General features: G+C 36.8%; 1 protein-coding gene across 1 annotated transcript in view; it reads right to left on the minus strand.

Annotated features, from left to right (window-relative positions):
* AK5 (adenylate kinase 5) overlaps nt 1–26,144 on the minus strand; it is a 94,314-nt gene that overhangs the window by 34,047 nt on the left and 34,123 nt on the right. The window contains exons 6-7 of the mRNA XM_009577000.1: nt 12,904–12,994; nt 6,208–6,284 (exon numbers count right to left, since the gene is read on the minus strand). Coding sequence (XP_009575295.1) covers nt 6,208–6,284; nt 12,904–12,994 — 168 coding nt within the window. The remainder of the gene's footprint in view (nt 1–6,207; nt 6,285–12,903; nt 12,995–26,144) is intronic.

Genomic DNA, 26,144 nt, shown 5'->3' on the forward strand with positions numbered 1-26,144 from the left:
ACAACTGTTTCTGGCATTCCAAAGAAAAAATGTAGATTGAGTCTACAGCAATTTTTTTTGCCCATTTCGCTGTGGTTTGCATGGGGAGAAATAGAGCAGTAGGCTTTCTTTCACATGCCTTTACTACAGTGTACAATGGTGATTTTGGAAGAGAAAAATAATTCTTCAAGCTTACAAAATGATATAGAAGTACCAAAATACACTTGGTTTGAGCTTATTAAGGGAGCACTTTGTAACAGGCAAACTGTAGTACTTTGTTTCTAGAACTGATTTTTTTTTTTAAGCATTTAATAGGACAGTTTCCATGGCAACTTGAACCGAACAGATTGTTCATTGACTTCAGTACATTGCTATTAAACATCTTTTCTCTGTAGTTAGGCCTGCCTCTCCAGCTTTTTCATCTCTTTGGATGCTTATGCATTATCCCTTTTTGCAGATATCCTTAAACTAGATTGGACTCCACCTTTCTGTGCTCTTTAACAAAAACAAATGTTGACGGAAGAGTTTCACAATCATTCTCTGAGTTTCCTAGAGTCCATTTTCTTTTCTATTGCGTACTCCTGTTTTAATAGGCTTCCCTGTAGAACCAGAATCTGTAATTCAAATTGATACTGTTGCCTATCGGTGAAAGAGAAATGGACACCACAGAAATGTGCAGCATTAAAAGCCCAAATAGCTTCTGGATACTCTTGCTCATTTCACTAAGACCTGTAATGATTAACGCTGCACAGCATATACGAATAAAACTGCTGTTATACCAGAAGTTCCTTATGTTCTCCAGTAAAGAGAAAGCACATGATTAATATAGTGCATTCTAGATCTGGCCCCTTAAGTAATTTAATCAATGTTTATCTAATTTTGAAAGGTAGCCTTGGAAGTCCCAATGAAAATTTCTCCTGCTAATGGAGATGTGCAGCTTGTTCTTTGTCGTATTGTAACGTCAACCCCTGGAGCACTGTGTCTGGAGGGTTAAATAAATGACTTGGATTGAATCTTCGATGTAGAGAAAATGGAGTCAAAACACAGTGACAACTGATCCGAAACACAGTAAATGGAGGAAAATGGTCTTTGGTTTAATCCACAGAGCTTTAGTTAAATGAGGCTTTCAATTTGCCGTTGCCCATCAATTTTAGGAATATTTGTGTTCTGCTTCTGCGTTGAAAAAACTTTCAGGGCCTTTTCATTATCACTCTTGAATATTTAAGTTTCACACTATGATAATCAGTCAGGCTGGAAATGTTGTTATAGTCTTGGTAGCAATGGAGTCTGTTTTTCATCAGTTCACTTAAAGCTTTCCTCCTGCTCCCCTAAAGCCTAGATTTGTATGTGCTCTGGGTGGGAAATGACAGCGAGCTGTAAGAAGAATTGTCACTACATGGCAACAACTTTTAATCAAGAGCTTGTTTCCTCTCGTTAGAATGAGAGTAAGTCTCTTTGAGGGCTTTTTTGCTCCACTTCATTTTGCTTTTGCTTCTTGCTTTTCAAGTGAGCTGTCACATTTCCTAATTATAAAACATTCTGCACTTGCAGCAAAGATTGGGTTATGCAATTTTCTTAATTCAATAGATTGCTTGTCACTGCTGAACAGAAAACCTTTTATTATCTTTCAGTCTTTTTTACATCTACTTTTCCTAGGTCTTTGACACACTTGGGGAAAAAAAAAAAGGTAATCTTTCCTTTGCATGTGCCATTGCATTTACCTAACTGCATAAGTAAATGCAGTCTGACACTGGAAGAACATGGAAATGTCTCAGTTATGAACTGGTAACTTCCTTTGAGGAACAAAAATGCGTTTCCATGTTTTGTAGATGTGAAATATATCCCCTCCTTCCCCCCCCCCCCCCCAATATTAGAAGAGGCTGAGTATATTTTTAAGGTTTTTACTTGAAGTGTACCTGATTTTCATGTTTCCCAAATTTTAAAGTTATCAATTCTACAAGCACTTGTTCAGGAGTGTATTCACTCTACAGTCGTCTGACTGTATGTTTTAACTTTTTCTCTAATTAGTCTAAATATTCCTCAGACTAGCTAAGGTTGTCTTGAAAGCCTTGTTTTCACAAGAAAATAATTGGATGCTCTTTTCTTCTGGAACTCTTTGATAGGATTCACTGCTGCCAATTTTTCAATACTCCCTTTTGGCCTGAATGCACTTGAAATAAGCCAAATGGTAGGTTTCTAATTAAAAATCCAATTCTTAAAGATAAAACTTGTCTGATCTCTGGAAACAAGTGGCTTTATATTGACAGCCTCTCTGGCAAAGTTGAGAAATTGAATGGCAAGTATAAATGAACACAGTGAGCAGTGAAAACCTGTATCACACTTGAGAGCATTCCAGCAGCAAAAGGCAATCCTTATTAAATCAGACGCTAGTCACGACAGCAAGTTCTGCAAAATGAGAATATTCTATAAAGGGCAGGTCTTCCCTCATTAGAAGCTATGCTGTTGCACCCAAACAGAGTGGCCCAAAACATATTCCTGATGTCTTAATATGGGTGAAAATATCTGAAACTTATCAGTTTACTGTGCTTTTATGTTTTTCAATCAAGTCATGAGTAGTATAATCATTACTCCAGAAAAGGCTGTAGAGACTGCTACCATGTGAAACTTTGGCTGGTTCTTCCACAAGGCATTCTCAATGAAAGGTACTGTTCTGCTTTTATTTTTCTTTTTTTGAAGAATATATTTTGGGCAGTCATTCTAAAAACCTAGATTATTCCTTCTGTAATACAGAATCTGACAGCTACAGATCTGAGAAACAGAAAAATAGTTATTAGTGATTTGGAGGAAAAAATTGTTTTTTGTTTTTGTTTTTTTTTTTTAAAAAAAAGTGGGTATTTCCCTCCTGCCTTTCAGTAGGGACTTAGTGATTACAAGTGTTCTAGTTTTTGAAGCATTCATGCATAGCCAGTAGAAAACAATCAGCTTGCTTTTAATTTAGTAAAATTAATTTAATTGAATATTCATTTATAAAACGTAAAATACAAAGCTCAAGCTTTTTCTGAGTTATTTTTAATTCAGTTTCCCCTGCGTACTCCTCCAGAAAAGCCAGATCTTAGCCTGTGTTAGTGTTGCTTTGCACTGTTTCAACAACAGGTACCAAGTGTTTTTCGAAGCACTTTGCTATGTTTTGGAGCACTCCTAGATGAGCTGATGACTACATCGGTAGTTGGAACCACACCACTCATTCTCCTTGTTCCTGCCTGCCAGTAAGAGAGGTTATTCTGGAAGAAGTAGCGTACATCTGAAGAACTCGGATACTTCTTTGTTGGCTTAGTTTACACTGGAAATTTTCCTGGGTGATTCCAAGAATGAGAAAATGGAAATGTATCTGTGTATGTCCACTTCAGCTGTGCCAAGAGATACTACTCATCCCCAGCTGTGACTTTGTCTTCAGTACATGTTGTGTACTGCTCTAACTCCCAACTCCTCTTGTTCAGTGACTACCAAGATGTTCTGCTAAAATTCAGCCATTTTTAGCAGCTCAGCTGTGTAAGGTTGCTTAGAAACCAGCCTTCTTATCCCCCACATTCTCATGACAGATTTCCTATGCAATAACATCACTGCATGACACATTTGTATCCGGACACGCGTTCCTTTTCCACTTGAGATTCTCTTGAGTTGTTGGTGCTTCATGCAATTCGTAAACAGCATGTGGTAAATCACTGGAGTATTAAATCACTGCCACAGTCAACATGAGCTCAAGTTTCAAATGCGAGCAGTTCCTCACTCCTGAATTTAGTTATTGATCTTTTCTTCCTGAGAGTGATTTCTAATTTTGTTTTTCAGACTGGGTAGCTAGATGGTATTATGACTTTATGGTAATCTCCACTCCCTTCTTTGCTTCTTTATATAATACTTGCTTGCACCATTTCAAAATTTAGATGGTAAGGGCTTTTGGTTGCAATTGCTTTCTCCTTTGTATTTTCTTTATATTTGTACAAGGCATCTCATATGTACTGGGTATAAAAATATTTGTTAGTAATAGAAATATTTGTATTTTTTAAAATGTCACTAATAAGTATCATAGATATCAACTTGCAGTTGAAGACAGTCATTGTCAGCCACTTCATATTTATATATCTCTCTTTGACTGAAGGGGTTTTAGCACTGTTTTTACTTCATTTCTCCTTTGTTTGATAACAGTATTGCACTCTTGCCAGAATGGCAACATGTTGGTCTGGCAAAATAATGAGAAAAGCTAATGGCCACATCTGGCAGAAAGAATATTTGCTATTGACAAAGAAAATAAGGTCCCATCATAGTCGTCTTGTTTAGTCTCATGTAAGAACGACATGCAACTTCGATCAAAACTACAGTCAGTGCTTTTATGGACTGTGCAATGTATCACCAGTGAACCATATAGTTTGAAATTATAAATTAGTATAATTTTCATATATTTCTTTCTGTTAATTTTATTTTGTAACTATAAAACTTGTGCATATTATTTGAACAGCATTTCAAACGTTATGAACCAAGAGTATAATTTCTTTAGTGTTCATACTCATACAAAAGTATGTATTTAGAATGTCATTAAAATGCAAAATTTAACATCAACATAATCCAAATATGATTTAAATATACATTCTACTTTATAGGGCAAAAAGGCCTAAACCCTGCAATAACGAAGTAGTACAGTCAAGACAAAGATGATGAGAAACTTAAGAGAGTTTCCTGGGATAAAGAATGTTTTAAGAAGGATTTATGAAAGAATGGGATTTAAAATGGGATTTGAAGACAAAGGCGAGCTGTCTGCTTGAAAAAAGCCAAACTGAAATAACTGAGCCAAAAGGAAGAGTAAAAGGATCACAAATTAACATAAGTGAATGGGGCTAGAACATATAACATGTTGCAGGTGAGGATAAAGTGTTGCATTGAATACTGTGAAAGAAAACCAATGAATGAACTGATGATACTGAATGAAAATTCAGTTTTGTTTGTCCTGATTTTGTCACTAGCTTTAAAATTTCACAAGAAAAGATATCTTTTGTGATAATGAGGAAAGAGATGAGAACATTTGCAACTGCATTTAGTTGAATGATAACAGAAACACAAAATAACGTTCTTTGCCAAGCTCCTCATGAACCTAGAGAAGTGTTTGTGGTATTTGTGAAGAAAATGCAAGAAGAGTCATGCAAAAGTGAAAGGCAGAAAGCAAAACATACAAAACCCCTTAAGTTTTGGGTGTGATAGGCAGATGTCTTTAAAAATATTTTTTTTTAAACTGTAAGTCATTCTTTTAATGCTTATCCACAGCACAGTAACAAGAATGATAATGCTTATTCTTAGCATAGTATCCAAGCCACAGGAACCTCCCGTGTTTCAGTTTGTGCCCACTGCCTCTTGTCCTGTCACTGGGCACCACTGAAAGGAGCCTGGCTCCGTCTTTTTTGCACCCTCCCTTCAGATTTCTGTACGCGTTGATGAGATCCCTCCTGAGCCTTCTCTTTTCCAGGCTGAACACTTCCAGCTCTCTCAGCCTTTCCTCATAGGAGAGATGGCCCAATCCTTTAATCATCTTAGTGGCCCTTCATATGGAGCCCTTAAGGAGCTCCATATGTTGTACCGGTGAGCCCAGAACTGGACTCCAGATGTGGCCTTACCAGTGCTAAGGTGAAGATTAGAGGGGAAAGATGTATACAATCTTTTTTCCCCTCTCTAGCCTTCTTTCTTCCTATGTACAAGGAAAACGCTATCAAAATTTAGTTTTTAGATACGGATAGAATGGGATCATTAGAAAGGCTGGTTTCAACACACTGTAAGCATTTGTTGTTGTTTTATTCTTAAAAACATTTTTCTTTTTCAAGGGGAGAATGTTTGATTTGGTTTTAGTTACTTTTTGGTTTCACACTTCTGTACTTTCATGCCTCTCTTTTGAAAAATGTTTTACTCCCTCTTAAATATACGGTAGACTTACAGTGCATTCCAACAATTCTATTTGCCATGTTTGCCAACATTTTTAAAATTTGTGGGGGGAAACTGAGCAATGTATAGTAATGGAAGATATGGCCTCTTAATACCACAATAATATTCACTCTTTTCTCATAACCAGAGAGCAACCTCTGTGTATCACAAATTTACTTATATTGCACTTTAAAAGCCCTTTGGCTTAGGTACCCTTAAAGTTCCACTACCTTGTTCAGACAAATTGTCCAGCACAGTATGTACATACACTAGAAAACTGTCTAGAAAGAGGTCACATAAAATTACCTGGTCTTCAAAGTCAAATTCTGTATAAACAGTATCTCCAGAATCCATAATCAGACTGCAATGAAGTTCATTTGGCCCTAAAACAGGAAAGAAAATAAGACTTCAGAAATGGATTGGAAATTTTCACTTTATGTGATGGAACACTATAATATTTCCAATTGTCTGTATGTATGCAAAAACTGTGATCCAAGGAACCATTCAGATGTGCTAGAGCACCCGGGTGAATGGTATTCCATTAACAAAGCCTTCAACGGATCCATAAAAGGTACCACAAATCTTAATAAGGAACAGTTATACTAAATGGTAAATTGTTTCAGCTAGATTGCAAATTTATTGGGCAGGGTGTTCTGTGTGCCATGACTTGCCATTGTAAAATTGCCATGGGGATCTTGGCTCAGGGGAGAATACAAACCATGTTTAGGAAAGAGAAAGGAAATACTGACTAATTGGTGATTAGCAGAAAAGGACCCTGGAGTGATGTTGATGGGGGACCAAAGCAGCATGCTTCCAGCAGCAACAGTCCCCATTCCTATCCTACCGCTTTCCAAGGTGACAGTGTGGCTCTGCCCCTTCTCCCCGTCATCTTCCTGTGGCAGGACCAGCAAGTTGTGCAGCCTCCTGCACTTGGGATGACAAAATTCTGTTGCTGAGGAGCCTTGACCTGGCTGAGCTTTACAATTTGCTTCAGCTGAACTGTTGAAGGTGCAGGATAACAGAAATTGGGCTTGGTATTTCAAGAAGTCATGTTGGGGGGTAGTCATTGCCAAACCGGAATGGGATGATAAACCACTAATCATCTTTTTATATAAACATAGGAAGGGTGTAGCATGGACATCATATTGATATTCTGGCATTATCACCCCATTCAGATCATCTTACTCCTAGGCCCTCCAGATGGTGCAGTCCTAAACCAAATCCTGCACATATTCAACACACATTAAAATGTCAATAGGCATGTGACTACAGGAGTATTTTTCACAGCATTATTAAAATGAGAATAACCAAAATACTGTAATGACACACAGAGATCTAAACATTATAACCAGCCAGTAGCCACAGGTGAGTACAATCACTATCTTCATGTGGGGAGCAACAGGTAACACCAAGGGAAATATAAGATGTGCTTTGTTTTGTGCCCTCATGTCCCCAGTCAGACAAGATCACTGATGAGGAAGAGAAAACAACTCCCTCCCTCCTGGGTTACAGGTGTCTCTACCTGGGTTACAGGTGTCTCAACCAGTTCCTGCAAGCACTGGCATTGAGGATACATAGTTTTAAGACTAATGCTGACCTGGAGTTGTTTTCTCACCATTAAAGATGTTTGTATGGGTGGCTCTCTATAACAAGCACTATCAATAACAGATTTTGCAGTTCAATTCGTGCCAGATGCATTTACGTATTATCTGCTTTTGTTTGCTTTTAAACTTCATATAGTAATAATCTATGTAGGTGGTGAACTAAACATCACTAAGAGAGAGAACAAAGGAGAGGAACTGGATGTCATGATGAATAAAACCGTAACTGCTTGGTAGAGATGATGATTCCAGGGCGTCTTAATTTGCAATCCATATTACAATTGCTGCCAAATTAATCTTTGACGCAACTCTTTGGACTATGTAAGAGAGACCAGGGAAAGACTTGGGTCTACCATCTGCTGGTGTTTTGGGGTTTTGGGTTTTTTTTTTCCCCCTAATGTTCACGTATACTTTATCAGATTGCTATAAAAAAAATAATAGAAAGGGATTATAGAATGTCACATGTATATATGCAGCATGTTTCTGGCATATACACTTCCTGCTCTTTTGACAGTACCTGTCTGTTAAAAGGTATATACAACCAAATAGATTTAAAACTGCTGCATCTTAATTTTTTCATTTATTTTACACAGCTGACATCTCACTCTTAACATTGTGTTATTGTTGATAATATAATTTAACTAAGCCTCAGTCATCACCAGCACTGGCCTATCTTGACACATCAATCACTTTTAAAGGCCCTTGTGTGCAAGTATTTGATTAACTGTCACTTAACTACCAAGAGCAGTATGTATCCTTAGCTAGAAATGCTAATATGAAATACGGTGCCGCAAACTTTAATGTAAAGGTCAGGCTGAAAATGAATACTCATGCATAATGTATCTTAAGTGATAAAAGCCATAATGGCTATACAATTTTAATATAGTCAAGCATCTTAAGGCCTTTTTTCTTTTTTTTTTAACTAGGACACCAATTTCCTTGGGGAAGCATAGCTCCTTTCTAGGGTATATTCAAGGAAGGTCAGGAAAATTGAAGATATGTGTCTTTTCTTTCTGGGTTCAATGAAAACTAATAAAACCCATAACCATCTATCACTGAACAGTATACAGACTTCTCTACCCTTCTCAAATTGACTAAAGGCAAACCTACCAGAAATGAATTGAAGAAAATTACTATTCCCAGGACAAGATAAAGTAATGAGGGGACATATAACAGTACTTGTGTTATCCCTGGTGCAGTATGAATAAGCATGAGTGTAGTTTGCTATCCCCCAGCTCAGTTTGTTGTTGGAGGGAGCATATTTTGCTGAGTTTGGACTACATCTTGCTAAAACAGGGCTTCCAGGGGAGGACAACAGGCTCACTAACTAATCGCTAGTATGCATGGCAGCAGCAGCACACCAGATAGCCACTTTGCAAGGTACTGGGAGTCAGTAATCCTGGTGGTAGGCAAAGCTACTGACGAGGCCAAAGCCAAGGGGAGTGTGTTAGAAAGAGTGAATAATTCAAAACTCAGCTCAGGTTTTCTAAGCCCAAATTTCAATCAGCAACATTTTACGTAAAACTTGTGGCAATGTTCAGCTATCAAAGGAGACATACAAAATGTTGGCCTAAGGAAAAGAGAGGGATTGGTTAAAGCTTTTGGAAGCAAACATGCCCTGCTGCTTTCAATGAGTCTGCAGGCTGCACATCTCGTGCTCTGACAACAAAACAGCTGATCATAAGTAAGTTTCATTGCCTTTTCTGAGTTGCATTGTTTTTCCTTTGATAAGTTGGTACATTGAGAACTAGGCTATAAAAAAAATTAACACTTGTTTACCATTAAGAGGAAAGTCTTACAGACTGAATTGTCCTAATTCCTTTTGAAGGGATGCCCCATTCCACCAGATAATCTCAGCTCTTGGTTAACTTAGAGCCTTCGTGTGCTTGTATGAACCTATTGAAAACGATTTGAGTAACTGTATCAATTTCAAAAGGGGAAACTTAATAGTTGAAAAAAAAAATTAAGAAAAATGCATGAAAGCTCTACTGCCATGGAGAAATAGCTTGCAAGCACCTGATCTGAAAAAGATACTCTTACGACTTAAAAATATGCTTCCTCAATTTCAGTGCATGCATAAAGTTGAGGTAAGGGAAATGTGGTCATTTTCACGTGCCCTGTGTTTTCCTTAGAGAAAAAACAGAGGATTTTATTAGGTACAGTACTGAACAATTAAAAAATAAATCAGTTGGAAGTTTTTATTAAATCCCCATTAACTGAATAATCAGCTCTCCAGGCTGCTGAAAAAAAGAAACAGCACATCAGCTAGAATGCATTCCCTTTTTTTGCTAGGCTTGACACTGAAGGCATCATTCATAAAGATCTGTCTTGCTAGGAACCCAAGAGAATCCAGTGGCACAGCACTGAGGGACAAACTGAATTAATGGGTGGCTGCAGTTGTACAAAGGGTGTGCTGACAGGAGCTACCCCTGCCCGGTCTGAGAGTCAGGGAGAATGACTCCCCTGCCCCCGGAGGGGTGTGGGGCTGTGCTCAGTCGCTTCCTTCACCATGACACTGTACTTTTAAATTTTATGCTGTATTTTACGTATTGTTTGTTGCTCCTAAGCTGAATTGCACTGGATTGGTTATGGAAAGCTGAGAGAGTATGGCTGTTACCGGTAGGTGTGTGATTCCTACCACAGAAATGCACCCCAGAACCCAGGGGCATCATGGCCCTAAACGTCTCTGGTCCTATAAAACACTGGGTGTTCTGAGCCTGGGTGCATGTCACTTTCTCTGAAAGTCTGTTCATCCTTAAGTTTTCATGAATGCAAATGTCAAGCATTGCTTTTTCACAGTTCACTAAATTCATTTATACAATGAAACTAAATTGTACTGATCTGACTAAATTTATCTGCAGTTGATTTAACTTCCCATTACAAGGTAGCTATACCCCATCATTGTGAGTTAATTAAGTCTGCTCCTTCGACCATTTGCAGTTTGGCAAATCAGCTAATGTATTTCCAATCCTTGCTTAAATCCGTTATTTATTTCAAATCCTGGTAGCAATTCTATTCAATATGGTTCATTGGCTCAAATAGCCCATACTCATATTTTAACAACTACACTATTTGCACCGTTCAACACTGACTGTCATAAAAGTAATCCAAGACTATCCTGTGAAACATGTTGCGTCTCTTAATAGCATGTTTAAGTTCAATAAAACCAAAATGTCTTTTTATGTTATGGAACATGCTCTGAAGCACAGTCCAATAACTCAATACATGTTGCATATAAGCACTTGGGCAAGACAAATGCTTAAAAGATAAATTTCAAGTGGAATATAACAGAAATAATTTACTGAAGGACTGATTAGCATTAGAATGATTACACTTTAATTTTGCTCTCAGTAAGGTGCTTTTAATACAAATTTTATTGCAACCTTACACTGTTGAGTTTCATGACAGGATGTTGCTCTTAGCAACAATTCTAATATATCATAGAAGGCAACAATGAGAAAATTGTATTTTAATCTATAAAAATATTCAGTTGTTTTCTTTCAGCATATATTGTTACACAGTTGATTAAAACTGGATTTTACAGGTATGATATATGAATTACATTGATGTGGAGGCATGAAAATATTAGAAAGACTGTATTTACATTAGCCACCAGGAACCAAAATATATTGCAATATCACTAATAAGATCAAAAGACAAAAAGTGAGATCAAGGCAATGCTGGAATTGTGACCTCTAGAAATTAAATACCTAGTCTCATAGGATCTCTAGAAATCCTACTTCGAATCTCCTTACTGTTATTGGTGCTCCGGTTAGGCACCAATTAGATGATTGTGGCATGGCTTCTGATAAAGCTCATAGCTCTCCAATTATTTTGGTGAGGAATTTATTATGTAGATCAGACTTTCAAGGAACTGACTGGAACTCATCGAGAATCACAACCAATTTGTGCAATTTTGTCAATCTATTTGTCAGAGCTAGCACCTTTATGCCATTTCTTTCTTCTTCTTGCTATTCAGTACTTAGCTTATTTAATTAGGGAATCCACAGGTAATTGTCAATACACAGCTATACAGTGGGAATGCCATTTTAGGTTTGGAATCAATCTCTTGCCTCTAGGAATAAGGCTAAGCACAAAAGAGGTAAGTGTGCCACTTAATGGAGAAAGCTAGTAGTCTTTATTCTTGTGTGCATCTTATCTCGAAGCTGACCATTAGAAACCTGTTTTTTTAGCTAATGCACTTTATCATTCTCAACCTCCCCCAAGTCATTGTCCCCCCTACCCTCATCTTGATAATTCATCTTTATCTCATTTTGAACATTATCAAAAATAGCCTTACGGGTGGGTTTTGTAGGCTAGTTAGCTTGGACCCCCCTTTCAAATCTTCAAAATATGACCTAATCTTTCTGTCTGAAGCACTGCTCTTTGCAAATGTCTTGCTAGTAGAAAAAAGTAATCCCCTCTTTGTCAAAAAGAGGTAATAGATGTATTCCTACTACTAGATTTCATTGTGCTTCATCAATTCCTCCTTCCTTGGCAGCCCCCAGGTGACTGGTCACGATTACGAGTAACTGAAGCTACCCTGTCTGCCTTTTATGGCAGATGTGTTTTCCCTTAAACAGAGGAGGGATCAGATACGTGATTTTCTCTACTATACGTATCTTTGTTGTAATAAAGGTAGTAAATTTTACAGGAAAATATTTCACTTAGAATTTTCTTTTTCTTTTTGTGTGCTGTTTCACAAGACATTTATGACATCATCTACCTATATAACCCTCATGGTCTACTTGGAAGGCAGTCGGGGATGCCATTTGTAAAAAGAAAAAGTTGTGAAGTTACCAAGGAACATTTTCTTGTTCCCCTCAAGCAAAATATTTCTGACAGATGTTATGGATTTTCAGTGCTTTGATTTTTAGCTTCAATTCTTTTGCAGTCCTTTGTCCCTCAAAGGCTTTTTCTTTTAAGACATTCAAGCCTCAGTAAGCACAAATAATAAATATATAAATAAATAAAACCCCCAAAAGCCTGACTTATATTCACACGCAGTTTCAGAATTCGTACCAATTATTAGGGAGGAAGTATGATCATTAATCTCATAGGACTGGTTTTCTGGTGAACACTGAGGTATCATCTCACTGAAACAGATAGCTGACAACTGGAATCGATCAACTTATAAAGTTTTTGTATTAATGATATAGTTGTTTAGTGGACTATCCATAGTATTTTAAGGAGAGCTTGTAGATAAACAAGATGCTAGGTGGGTTGTATGAAGTTTCCAAATGTAAAGAGATTTTTTTGCCCTTGGTTGTGCAAATGTTTGAGGTCGGTCAAGACTTTGCTACAGTACATACATCCATACTTAAGGAATATGAAAAAGGCATCCCTCCAATGTCAAATGCAGTATAAAAAATGTGGTTCTTTAAATCTTGCATTAACTCACCTGCTGCAGCCTCTTTGTTTGCAAATAGTTTATTGTCAACTGCTGAACTTATGTCAAAGAACACTTCTTCTTCATCTCTGTCTGCATCAAACTATTAAAAAAAAAAAAAAAGGTTCGCAATCAGGCACTGCATACTACTTGGCTGATCAATGTGTAATATGACTTCTCACCTCAAGCCTTCTTGGTAAGAACCTTTCTATTTTTCTGTGTGCTGTCCATTGCTTTAGGTATGAATCATTTTGACTGAAAACTAAACTAATTTTCTAAACCATTTAACCTATTTTTAATAGTTTGTCAGGAACAGAAGCTACAGTAAAATTTACTTGCTCTCAGAGAATGAAGTTTCAAAGCAGAAAGTAAAACTAGTAATGCATATTACTTTTTCAACCATTGAATGGTTGAAAAAAATGACAGTGTAGAGACCAGAAATGTGATTACTTTATTGTCACTTCTTTTCAGAGATTAGCATAAATAACTATTTAATTTTCAAGTGAAAAATTTTCAGCAACTTCTGAACTGTCTGAAACCAATTTTTGTGATATGTATGTGTGTACAATTTCTTCAAGTAGTTGAGCAAAATTCTTAGGAAAAAATAAAGTATTTTGAAAGTCCCCTATTATATAGAAAAGAAAGCTTTCCTTGCTCTCGCACTAGCAGAAAGTGTATTGGCTCAGTGATAAACTAATAAAATCAGGACAGCAAGGCTCCTTTAAAATGGCAAATAATTAATTTCCTACCTTTTAAAACTTTTTTCATTTATTCTGTCTTTTGCCTGAATTCGGATACTGATTCTCCCAAGTTTTTTTTTCAGCTCTGTCTGATAGGTTCTTTTTCTGGCCAGGTGACAGTGGGTTTGTGTTTTTTCTTATCATATTTATCAAGATTAATTCATTTGGATCATCACTTATTGAGGCTTTCTTTGGAAAAAAATTGGACATTTTCTTACTGTTGCTCTGGATTTTTTCTTATTTTTTGAATTGAGGCCAGGTACATTACTATGGAAAAAGGGAATACTGTAACCTCAAGTTACAGGAGCAAGCAAATAATGGTTGCATCAGATGGCTGTCATTCAGTGCATGCCCCCCTGTAGAAGAGTCACTATTTTCAATCATTCCGTATCTTCCGTGTAGTATGTTTTAAGATGCAGAATGAACCCCAGGGCGAAAAGCATTACATTAGCGATTGCAAGCTCATGAACTTCAGTGGGCTCTTTCTTCCAAGTCCAAGACTGTTGAGCACCTTTTCAGATGTCTTGCCAATATCTGCCTGTCTCATGGTAAAAGTAATAGTCAGGGAAAAGCCTTGGAGAGAGAAGTTCAAACCCTACAAGGAACTTTGCTGCAGAAGCTAACATTTATAAAGATGAAGTTGTTTTCCAAATATCTGTCTCGGAATATAGCGTGATACTTAATGAGTTAATTTCAGAGAGATACTGAATTGCTTGTCTAATACCCACCATTGCAAAATCAGTATCACTCTTTTCATTATGCCTTATGATGAATTATGTATTATCTATATTACTTAAGCTGGTCTGTCACTGGTAATGAAATTTGCTTTCTTAATGGCATTTTCCATCAGCACCTCAAGGTAAACTCAGAGGCACATATCAGCCCAAGAATAACTATTTAGAGTGGCAGATGTCAGAAGTAGTTCAAAAATAGGGAAGGAACATCAAAGAGACAAAGAATGATTCTGCAAAGTGTGTCTGTGTGAACAAAAGAAAATGGAAGCTTGTGGGAGGCCAGAGTATACTAGAGAGAGGCAACCATTGCCAACAAGCTTAACTCTCAACACCTGTCCGAGTGCTCAAATCTTAATTGGTATTAGTCCTGATTTAAATCTTTAAGGTCTTAATATTTAGCTTTATGCTTAGCTCAGCCCTAGAGTTCATTTCATGATAGATGAGCCCACTATAATTATCAATACATGGAGTTTTCTCACTGGTTCTTGAAATGGAGTTTCTGGCTCTGACCCTGAGGACCACTCAGAAGTTCATCCTGTGATACAGCACAGTTGTCCATCTGTCTGGGCAGACATTTATCTATTCTTGAGGAGTTCTTCTGCCATTCAGTGTTAATCAAAATGCAAAGCATTATTTTTTTATTTATAAAGCAGAAATATGTTTGTGTTTACCTATTAGAAGGATTACATCTTAACTTGTGTCAAAACTGAGGCTTGTGGAAGAACAGGTCTTAAATGAAGCTATTGGGCTACTGTTGGGCAATTTATTATCCATGCACAAAGAGCAGCTTTGGAATTTTCTTGTGGATGAGAAAAGAGTATTGATCTCTGTGAATTCTTCTGCACTGGTCTGTCTCTGAGGAAGTGTGGGGATATGCTTTTCTTCTGTTGCTTCTCAGCAAAAAATGTACGTGTTTCATTAGATATGCTAGGGAAGACATATCATATAATATGATGTTTGTAGGTATGTGTACACATAAAACCCAGTAAATTGTAATCAGGTTGTGTCTGATCGTTACTGTGTCGGTCACACCACACTTGGAGAGATGACAGGCTTGCTTTCTTATTTGCAGCATTCCTCTGAATAATCCAGTTTACCATGAAAAAACACATGATCAATCTCAAAATGTTCTGAAGGTTCCAAGAATTTGAAACATCAACTTCCCCCATTCAAAGAACACCAGCTGTGCTTCAGTACTCTGAAAAATCTGGGCTTTGTAATAAAAGCCTATATTGTCACCCAAACAAAACCAACTATTTGAAGCTTGCACATAGACTTAGTTTTCCCCTCACAAAATGAGAATTGTAATACCTTGAGCCACAGGAAGGCAAGGTAGCTTTCACAGAGAAAGTGTTTTTGAAAGAAACTAAGTAACCATGTGAGTTCTGTACTTCATTGAATTGCTAAACATTTTAAAATGAAATCCTTTGAATATTATTGGAGGCTTGAATAAAACATAAAAGGTACTCAACCAACCCTAATCGCAAAGAACAAACACCAGTAAAACTCGTATTTTTAGCAGAACATGTCTACTACTGAAAACAAATCCCTACTTGCTTCAAAACACAGCTCTTTGCAACTAAATTATCTACTGGTATATTTATGGATGGCTCAGTTTAATTATAGTCAAGGCCTATGTTTTATAGAAATATAATTTTATTAAACATGCCACTGAAAGCATTTGCAATACACAAGACACATTAACTGTATTGTTATCTGAATTGATACAATCTTTACCAGTGATGCAGGAAGAAGCAAAGTATCTCTTCCCTGTGAGGTCAGTGGGGTTTGAGGCCTGAACTTGCTCTACAATGTTTCCCTCAATGAGCACTAACGGGGTTTTTGTACTTCGCTATCTCTGTTTTGTTGGGGCAGGAAAAGATGAGGGAGGACCTCAGAGGGCAAGCGAATCACATGTGTTTAAGAAACCAGCCTAAATCTCTGAGCAAAGAAAGGTTTCACAAACCTTTGTGAAGTACATTTGGGGGCTATGCTTGGTAAGAATCTAGTAAAGTCCTTCCCCTGCCCAACATACGTGTGGAAGCTGCGGGGCAGCAATCTCCACATCACTTCTCTGGGTGGTCCTGCTTCCAAAATTTATCTCCCTGTGATGAAGGAAAATACGAGAAGCTTCTTCTACCTTCTCTCTCCTCAGTCAGTTCAATAATGGTGTTTCTGTGGGAGGAAAAGGTAATACAGCATCATTTGGGAGGATGTGAATTTACCACACCCACACAGTGTAGTTACACCACATGCTGTTATGCTCCTACCTGGTTCAGGAGAACACACCCCCAAGGATTAAAGCAGGAACAAGAACAGATCTCTGAAGTCTCCAAGGTTTCCTTTTAGTTGAGTTTCAGATAGTTTTGCTTTGCTCTGTTATCATGATTTAGTAAAGAAAGGACTAGTAGAAGTCATGTACCTCCGCATATATTGTTTGGGTTTTTTTGGTTTTGTTTTTTTTTTTTAAATAAATGATGACTGCCATAATGATGAATTTTCTGGAAAGCTTATCCTAGTTTCACGTGAACATTGTTGTATTGGAGGATTTGATGCTGGCACAGTGTTATATATAAAAATGATGGAAAACATTTTCTAGATCTTCTATGTTGTAAATAATTGTTCTAGAGAAAGCAGGTTGTACTTGCTGCTCTCAGAGAGAAAATGATTAGTGTTTTTAAATAAGCACCCAATAAATCCTAGCCAACAGAAGGAGCTTTACAGAAAAATTGTCTGAGTTGTTCAACATTGCGAATCTCACTGGTCAATGATGATAAATGGAGGTTTGGTAATACCACGTATAGAATTAAAGAAAAAAGTGCACAGCTCTTTCCTCACATCTATCAGGGGGCAAGCATCAAGGAAACTGGAGTTAACTAGAATTTTGGGTGAGGGTGAAGTCATTCAGCCTGGCACTGCCCCCTGCGGACTGATTCACCCCCAATGACACTGTTGGTCTTGCAGGTGGTTTATTCAAAATGACAGACCCAAAATAGGAGCACAGGAAAACTGGAAAGAAATCTGGTTGCAGCAGACTCACAGGGAATTCTTGTTTGTGCACTTTGAAATAAAGTTAGAAATGGAGAAAGCATATAAAAAAAGCATTTGCAACAGTAGATGAAAATGTCCTCTATTTTAGAACATGATGGATGTAATGAAAAGAAAATAAGCCATGTCCAAATTAAAGTAACAACATTGGGCTAATTGCTCTATGGCAATATTCCCATCCACCTCAAAATCAATTCATAGATGTCTGAGTGTTTTCTCAGTCATCGAAACATATATTATGTCACTTGAAGAAATGCCCAAAATATTGTACATTTAAAGGCACAGGTGATCTGATTATCAGACCCACTTGCTGCAAGCAAGATGGTATTCATATGTGCTCTTTTGACCTCTTGGTCTTGCCCCAGTAGGAAGTTATTTGTCGTTGGTCTACAAGAGCAGGAGTGGGTACAGAGTGCCAAGCCTCTGACCATTGCAGTCAACGCTGGTCAGGAAAAAAACCCAAGAGAGTTGCTTTGAGTTGTTATCTTAAGTCACATCCTCAGATATAGACCTTTCTGTGGTGTTTGACTGATCTTTGGCTGTGGAAAATAGGCTGTCAGACCTCCAGTCATATAAATAGGATAGGGGATTTTTTCTTCTCAGACAAAGCAACTTCTGAAGGGAGATTTATAGTGAACAATTAAGTGAACAGGAGTTGGGTTGTGCTGCTTAGTCAAAGGGTCTAATTAGATGTATGAACAAGAATGCTGAATGTAAGCCAAGTGGTAACATAAAATGGTGGTGTTTGGCACAGGGGCGATAGCTCCTGGACACCCAGTGCAGTGCTAGTATCCACAGCTGATAAACTGGAGGGACTTCCAGATGGGCTATGAGAATAGTTACTGGACTACCATGTCTAATAAGGGAAGAATTAGGGCTGAGATCAGAGAAGGCTGAAAAATGAATGTTTCCTGTACCTTTCCATGGGAAAGAGAAATTTTAGAAGAAGTAGTTACATCCAGTAGTCAAAATTGTAAGATGCAAGGGTGAAGAGCAAGTGAGACAAATTCAGAATTGAAGCAAGCAGCAAAATTTATTCTGATGCCAGTTTCTTTACTGCTTAATTAATCATAATTGGCAATGGATTCCCCATGATTTGAAAATTTTAAAAATTGTTCCTAAAAAGAAAAATAGTAATACATTCAAGTTCAAATAGGAATTAATTCAGGAAAGTCTGCAGTCTAAAAATTGCTCTACATAGCCATAGCTGTCACTTCTGGCTTTATAATCCATTAACCAGCTATACGTGGAAGTGAAAAACAATCATTGTTTAGGAAGTGGAAAAATCATCCATATCTTATCACCTGCAATGGAGGAATAATTTCTTTGTAAACAAAAAAAAAAGAGTAGGGTAAGCCACAAAACAGAGAACATGGCTTCTTTTATCACAGTTATCCCACGCTTTTAAAAGAGATACCTAGTTTAGAAGTCAGATTGTACCACTGTCCTTGAAGTGTTGGTATTTTTGGTTGAAAAGTTGACAATCCTTTAGCTAGTAACATAAAGAGATTCAAAAGATTGAGCAAGTCATAATAATTTTCAGGTGGCAGTGGCTACAACTGTGACAAGAAGAACTCACTATTTTTATTCAGACTGGTTTAGGCAGGGGTTTGCTCCTGAAGGAGTGAAAACAAACAAGAACTAGTTTTATTTTACTCTTGGTAATACTAAAAGGCGAAATGAGACACACACTCGAGTGTATAGGTGCTGCTTTATGATTTTCGGACACCCACACAGAAATCCCTTTATTATTGTTGTTCCATCCCTAATTTGCTTCTCATAATAATTACAAGCTAATTGACTTGTGCAGTTACTTACAGAGAACTGTGGAAAAAGCAAAAGCAAAAAAAAATCAGCAACATGGGAAAACAGTAAATAAATACGTGAGGAAAAATACATAAGGTAGGATAATAACCATTGAGAAGGGAGGACAGGAAAAAAGAGTTGAAGCCTTGTACAGGAAAAATAATAAGCAGAGGAACTGAGGAATGAAGCTGGAATGTGCAGACTGGGAGCTCAGGGAACATTTCCCTATTATAAAGTACTTTTAATGATACTCTTAAAAAAACCAAACCCACAAACAAAAAAACCTCCAAAATGCCACAAAATGGGGGAGAGGGGACAGAGGGGAGAGATATTTCTCTGCAATCAATTTTCTAGTTCTAATATTTTGTATCTTTTATATCAAATACTCTGAAATTAAACAGATTAATTTTTTATATGATGTTGTATCACATACAGAAGAAAACTACAACTGAAATTACACTAGAGCTCACCAGATTTATAAAAAAAAATGCAATTAGCAGAGGTCATAAATTGGTATCAGACAGAAATTTAGAAAAGAAACTGAGTTGGAGATCTTATCACCATTATTATAATCCTAAGGAATACTCTGCGTTATCTAAAATAAACCACTTAACACCTTATTTTTTACCACAGGAGTTCCACAGAGGATTCATAAATCACTGCCGAGTCCCCATACTTCTATCATTAGAGTTTCTCAAGTTCCACTTGTCATCCGAGTGTCTATTGCTATGAGTGCTACTTGTAAACAAGCATGAGGGTGAACATTCACCAGCCCTGAGTGGAGCTGACAGGTTCTGTAGGGGCTCCTGCTAGCTTTTTTATAACCCAAACTAATTTACTCAAAACAGGTGCAATCTGAAGCCACTAACTACGTAATTTTTGAACACACTAGGTGCATAGACAGAATCTACTATGGTAAGAAAAAATTAAACCATTGAATTCAAATAACATCTTCCAGTAACATTAGCGAGAACTGAAATGACCCTTAAAAAGAGTAAATACACAGTTGTAACGGAAACTATTTAACTAATAGTTAATAGTTAACTTTAGCTAATTTAACTACCTTATACCACAAAATGTGAAAATACAAGCATGCACACCCATGCACACAGATCAAACCTGCTCTGCTCCTCTAGAAACGAAGAGATGGACCCTGAATAGATTTACGGATTTTGTTATAGCTGATATGAAATGCAAAAATTATGTCAAATTCTGGCCCATTCCCACATTAGTACAAAAGAGGGTATCTTGGGACACTTCTAGTTTGATTGCTAATCATCTCTCTTTTCTATTAATTTGGCAATACATAAACAATGCAATTACCGCAAACGAGACGCTTTGGGTTTTTTTTGTTCTAAAGTGATTTTCTATTATTTCATGCTAAACTCAAGAACTTAGTGCCATAGCATACAAGTGTGGAGATGTTCTGACAGTTTAATTCCCTTCACGGTAAAATTCTGTTAAGCCAGCGTTCATACTTGTAATGTGGAACAGTATGACACCAAGTAAATCGTATGTCTTATCTGAAGAAACAATTAAGAGTAAGCAGAAGTAATAGCCTGTCTTTGTAGGTTATGTGGACTAATAGCTTTTGATAGGCAGAAAGAGGGAGAAGTCCTATCTTTATGCTGTGATCGTGTTGAGCAACACCCTGACTTACATCAGTTTTCAGCCGTTGAAAATGAGCACCTCGGGCAATGTGGTGGCAAGAGTTGATGGGAAAGACGCCATACAATTATGGGCCCTTGTAGAGCAGAAAATGGGCAAATTGAAGGAAAGCTAGATTTGATTGGAGGTGAGGGGAGAAATCAATAATTTGGTGGCATGGCAGGTAGAAAATTAATGAACTTGGGGGAAAGCAATTACTTGTTTGATAGGGAAGCTGACAGAGGCAGACAGTGGTGCCACAGAGTGGTTTTGGAACATACACACTTTTCATAACACTAAGATGTAAAGCCTTTCTGTCTGAGCAGATACTTAAGAGCACTGGCTGGTTAATTTTTTTCCCAATAAGGATATTCATCTGGATAGCTGGTGACTGTTATGTGGAAAGCAAATACATTGCTGTTTTATTTCTGAAATACTTTTTGCATCATGTTTTCCATTTCCTCAGAGGGGCTCTGAGCTTCCAATAGGCAGTCCTCCAGTATGTTTGTATCTCTCTAACTTTTTTAAGCTGAAGTCAGTTTAACATAGTCAGTAATAAACAATTCAAAATGTTTCAGCCATTTCTCTACGCTACTATGACCCCTACAATAAATATTCCATTTCTCTCTGAAGTTGTCATCAGGAATCAGAACTGAATTAGGCAGCATATGCACTATTTCACATAGTATTTAAGGGACATGATTTGCGTGTGTTTGTTCTGGGTTATCTGACTTGTTGACTTCTAGAAGTTAACTTTTCAAGCTATAAATACAGCCTACATCTCCACATAAACTCTATGCATATTCACTTTGCAAATGATTGAAAACTTGCACCTTGACATGTATTACATCTGACCAGCAGCTTCTATAGCAAAGTCAACTATATTAATTATTTTTGAAGATTAATTAAAAACAAAGAGATGCTTTAGCACATGCACATATAGAGACCTTTTCTACCTTGAAAGCACACACACTTACTTTTTCTTATTTTAAAAAATATGCATTCCACTGTTGGAGTAATTTTCACTACGTGTTTACTTTTTAAAGGAAATTGCCTTTAAAGAGGCAAATGGTATTACAAAGAAACAGAACAGTGGTGTCAAGCATCAAGACAGATCACTACTGAAGAGCTTGAATGGAAAACTGAATTACAGTCTGAGTTAGGAGATGCTCCATGGTTTATTTGTTACTCTGTTCCTGTAGAACCCAGGAAAACATTCAGCCTGAGGGAGAGGTCGTCTTACTCTCACCTCCACTGGGTCTAGAATAAATTGTTTGATTTTTACTTTAATGCACCTAAACCGAAAGGAAGGGGAAATACATTATTGATTACAGAGAGTCAGGTACAACTGGATGCTGTCCAAATCCTCATACAGCTTTAACAGCCCCCTGTGTCTTCGCTTGCAATATCCTTTCTTTCCTTGTACATTCCTGGAGCTGACAGTAATGCTGCAAATTATGGAGCATCAATGTAAAATTCAGTATTTTGAAACCTAGACAAAGGGCAGAGCAGTACAAACAAGTTGCATGAAGCTTAGTCAATAACAGCTGTAGTGGTCAGTTTGCTATATACAGCTCAGTGACATTACAGGAAGATCGAGAATCACCCGACTCTTCCCCAAATGCCTTTGTTTTCTCATTCTACAGCAATAATGCTTGTCCTCCGGTAGTTTTTCTTCCATCTTTATCTAGGAAGACTTCTGATGGGGCTTGGATGTGACCTCGTTCCTCAGAAGTTCCTGGGAGCTCACCCTGTTCCATATAAACCACGAGACTCTTTGGGAATAAACCAGTTAAGGACCAGTTGCTACAGCATAATCCCCCTATTTCCTCCAGTACCACATGAGACGAGTGCTGGAATGTTCCCATTCCCAGAGCACCCAGTTCACAGAAACAGCTCTGATTACTAATATGTTCAAACAAATGCTTTCCTCGATACCTTTAATTTTTAATATTGAGTGTAACAGTACTTCTCAGAGGGAATGAGCCCTAAAGCTACAAGACATTAACCAATATGTTTGTGTGTAGAGAGATTTTTCCTGAATAAAGTTTAAAAAATATATGTTTTCCCCTGCCTGTAGTGCTCCTGGAGCTTCTGTGTCACTGTCCCTTTTGTTTAAAACAAAACCAAATTGCTTTCTAGCATCAGCTCCCACAGCACGTACAGACTGCAGACAGGCACGCCAAATAAATATATAGCAACACTGGTTTCCCAGAAAAGGTCCATACAAGCAACAACTGTAATTCAAATAAGGCAACTTTTAGAAAACAAATTTTAGAAAGACTCAGAAATAAAAGACATTTTTCCTATAAATACTATTTTCTTCGAGTGATAGTTTGCACCTTGCTTCAATGAAAAGCATTGATACTGCTGCCAAATACACCAAATATTTCCCTTTCAAGATCAATAGCTTTGCTCCTGTTGGTGTTTGTGGCAGAGATTCTGAATGAAAAATACTAAAATATTGTACGCTGGTCTTTTACCGTTAGATGATGACATAACAACTGTTACCAAAAATATGATTTTTGCCTATGTAACATCATAGTTTTCTAAGGAAGAATGCTTCCAACTGAAAGCTAACAAAATTAACAGTTAATTTCAACGGCAAATTTAACTAGTTAATAAAGCATGAGAACTAGTGACTCAGATGCAAGAACAAGCATAGGGTATACCATAGGCTTAAACATTAGCTGCTGTGGGGTTTTTATATGTAAAATCTGCATTTAATTCAGGAAATAATTTGACATTTGTAGGTGTCTAAGGCCTTAGCAATATAGACCGTTTCATCTGCAATAGTTGTAGTTATTTGAAGTTGAATTTCAGACTATAAGAACTAGAACATTTGAAAATTATTAGCTTTTCTATTTTCCTTGGAAGACAAAAATAAATTTTACTTCCCAGGTAAACAGTTCCTGTGTATTTAAATAAATTGTGACCCAGGTTAAGCAGTGTTTCCAGTGGTGGTCTCTATATTAATAAACTTCGTAAATGGCATTGGAATCCTTGACAATAAGCCCTCCCTTGGTCATCTTGAGCTGAAAAGTGCTAAATTTCAATGAAATAAATTATTTATCTCTAGAAGCATGACTCATACCAAACAGAATAATATTCAGCAAATGTCAGTTTGAGTTCAGGATGGACTCATAAAACTAACTTGCAATTGCGCTGCCTCAGGAAGGACACAAATTTGTTTCCTGCAGCACGAAGTGAGTGCACTGCTATTTTAATTTCTGTACCAGAAAGTTCTGTTTAGCTGTCTAAACTATTGGAGCATGTTGTTTCAGAGCACAAAGGAGACTATTTGATTTATAAATGAAAGCTGGCAAGCTAAAGAGATACTGACAGAAACTATTCCTTTAGTCATCACGGAATATGACATTCTTGTATCTAGCATGTATTTTTTAGAAACAAACGCAGGACAAAATCCCACGTGATTATGTAGGCTGAAAGCATTTTTTAAATATCATAACAAAAAAGTGGATGAAGTGGAACTGATTGACATAATTTATTTAACTTTTCAAAAGCTTTTGACAATATTTCTACCCAGAGGCTATTAAATGGAACATAATTTTAGGGAAGCACTAAATAATGTAATAGGTTTATAAAAGAAAAAAAAAAAAAGCCATGAGAAATGTCCAAGGGATGTGTTGTCAACAAGTAGTACAGAAAATGGCCACTATATTGATCAACAGAAATAGAAATAGAAAGTACAAATCATAGAGCAGCTCACTTACCCTGACTAGGGAAATGAAGTCCAAGAAGGCATAGGGATATTGTCAAGGAGTGCATGTAATGCAACAATAGTATGTGTTGCAGGAGAAAGATGGAAAAAAAAAAACCGAGAAAGATCAAAATGAAACCTCCACAATCTTTCTTTTAATATAATTTCATAACTTTACCTTTGGCTGTCCACTACCTGTTTGTTTGAGCTAAGTGCATTACAGAATACCTGAAACTCTTAACACCCGAGGTCTAATACCATAGTATTAATACTTTGTTGAGATATCAATAATTTATTGCAAAAGCAAGCCAAACAACCTACATTGAGTATTTATACAACATCATCTACAAAAACTGCTATAACTGACCATTGCTTCAATTTACACAGAAAATTAGAACTTTTGATATACTAAAGGAGAATCCACTACTTCACACTTACTAAACAGTAATTATTTTATAAACTGGGGGGTTTCTCTATATTAAAGTAGCTTCTGGCTAGCATTCTCCATCACTGAAGCTCCTTGACCATTGGTATAATTTTTCTATTGGATGAGACTACATCATGGCGTTTCTCACACTATGGTTTCTTTCAATATCATCTTGCGAAACGGCAGACAAATAAGATCTGTGAAGTGTCTACCTTTCCATTTGCTGGCTAGTACTACTATGGGTTTTTTTCTGACTGTTTCAACCCTTCATTATTTTAGCAAAATAATCTCAATCTTGCAGGTGTACAGTGACATTAGTTTCTACTGGGATTCTGGCAAAACATGGGCAGCAAATTACAAAATTAAGTGTTTTCAAAGCGTCTGCTTTTGTAATATGTCAGCTCTAAATGTACGGAAGATGTACCTCTTTCTTTCAACCTTCACCAGTGTTGTAGTACTGACTAGAACTCAAACGGTGACTAGAAATAATAGCTATTTAGAACATTTAAAAATTATCCATTGTTTTTTATTTACCTTAATATAATTTTGATTATATATATATATATAATTTTTGAATATAAACTTTTGATTTACGTTTGCTTTTCTTCTATTATTAAAATTTTACTACTGTTAAAATTATTCTTAAAAGCATCCATGTTATCTAGACAGAGTGAATGGCATAGGCTCTGACACACTTATGGACCCTGGAAAACTGGTTTGGTTTGGATTTATGATAGGCTTTAAGAGAAAACATTGATTTGATTGTATTTTCTGCTCCTAAACAGTTAAGGAACAGTTATACAATTATGACTAAGAATTAACGCATGTTTATGTTAGCAATTGAAAATGACTTCAGTACAAGCTTATAGAAGCACTGTTAAAAGCAACTCAAATTGTAAACGGGTATTCTTGCATACTTCTAAGACACAAAAATATAAAAAATCAGATATATATGACAAATTCTAGAATTATCTATAGTTCATATTGGTCAAGATACTCTGAAACCCTTACAGTTACTAAATGAAGGAAGTGTTAAGATGCAATTTATAAGGGCTGAACAAGTTTATTACTAAGTTTTGTGATGTTTAGTTTCAATTGATACTAGGTTTAAAGATATCTTTTATGGCATT

This window comes from Fulmarus glacialis, unplaced genomic scaffold (assembly GCF_000690835.1).
Source record: "Fulmarus glacialis isolate BGI_N327 unplaced genomic scaffold, ASM69083v1 scaffold10794, whole genome shotgun sequence".
NCBI lineage: Eukaryota > Metazoa > Chordata > Aves > Procellariiformes > Procellariidae > Fulmarus > Fulmarus glacialis.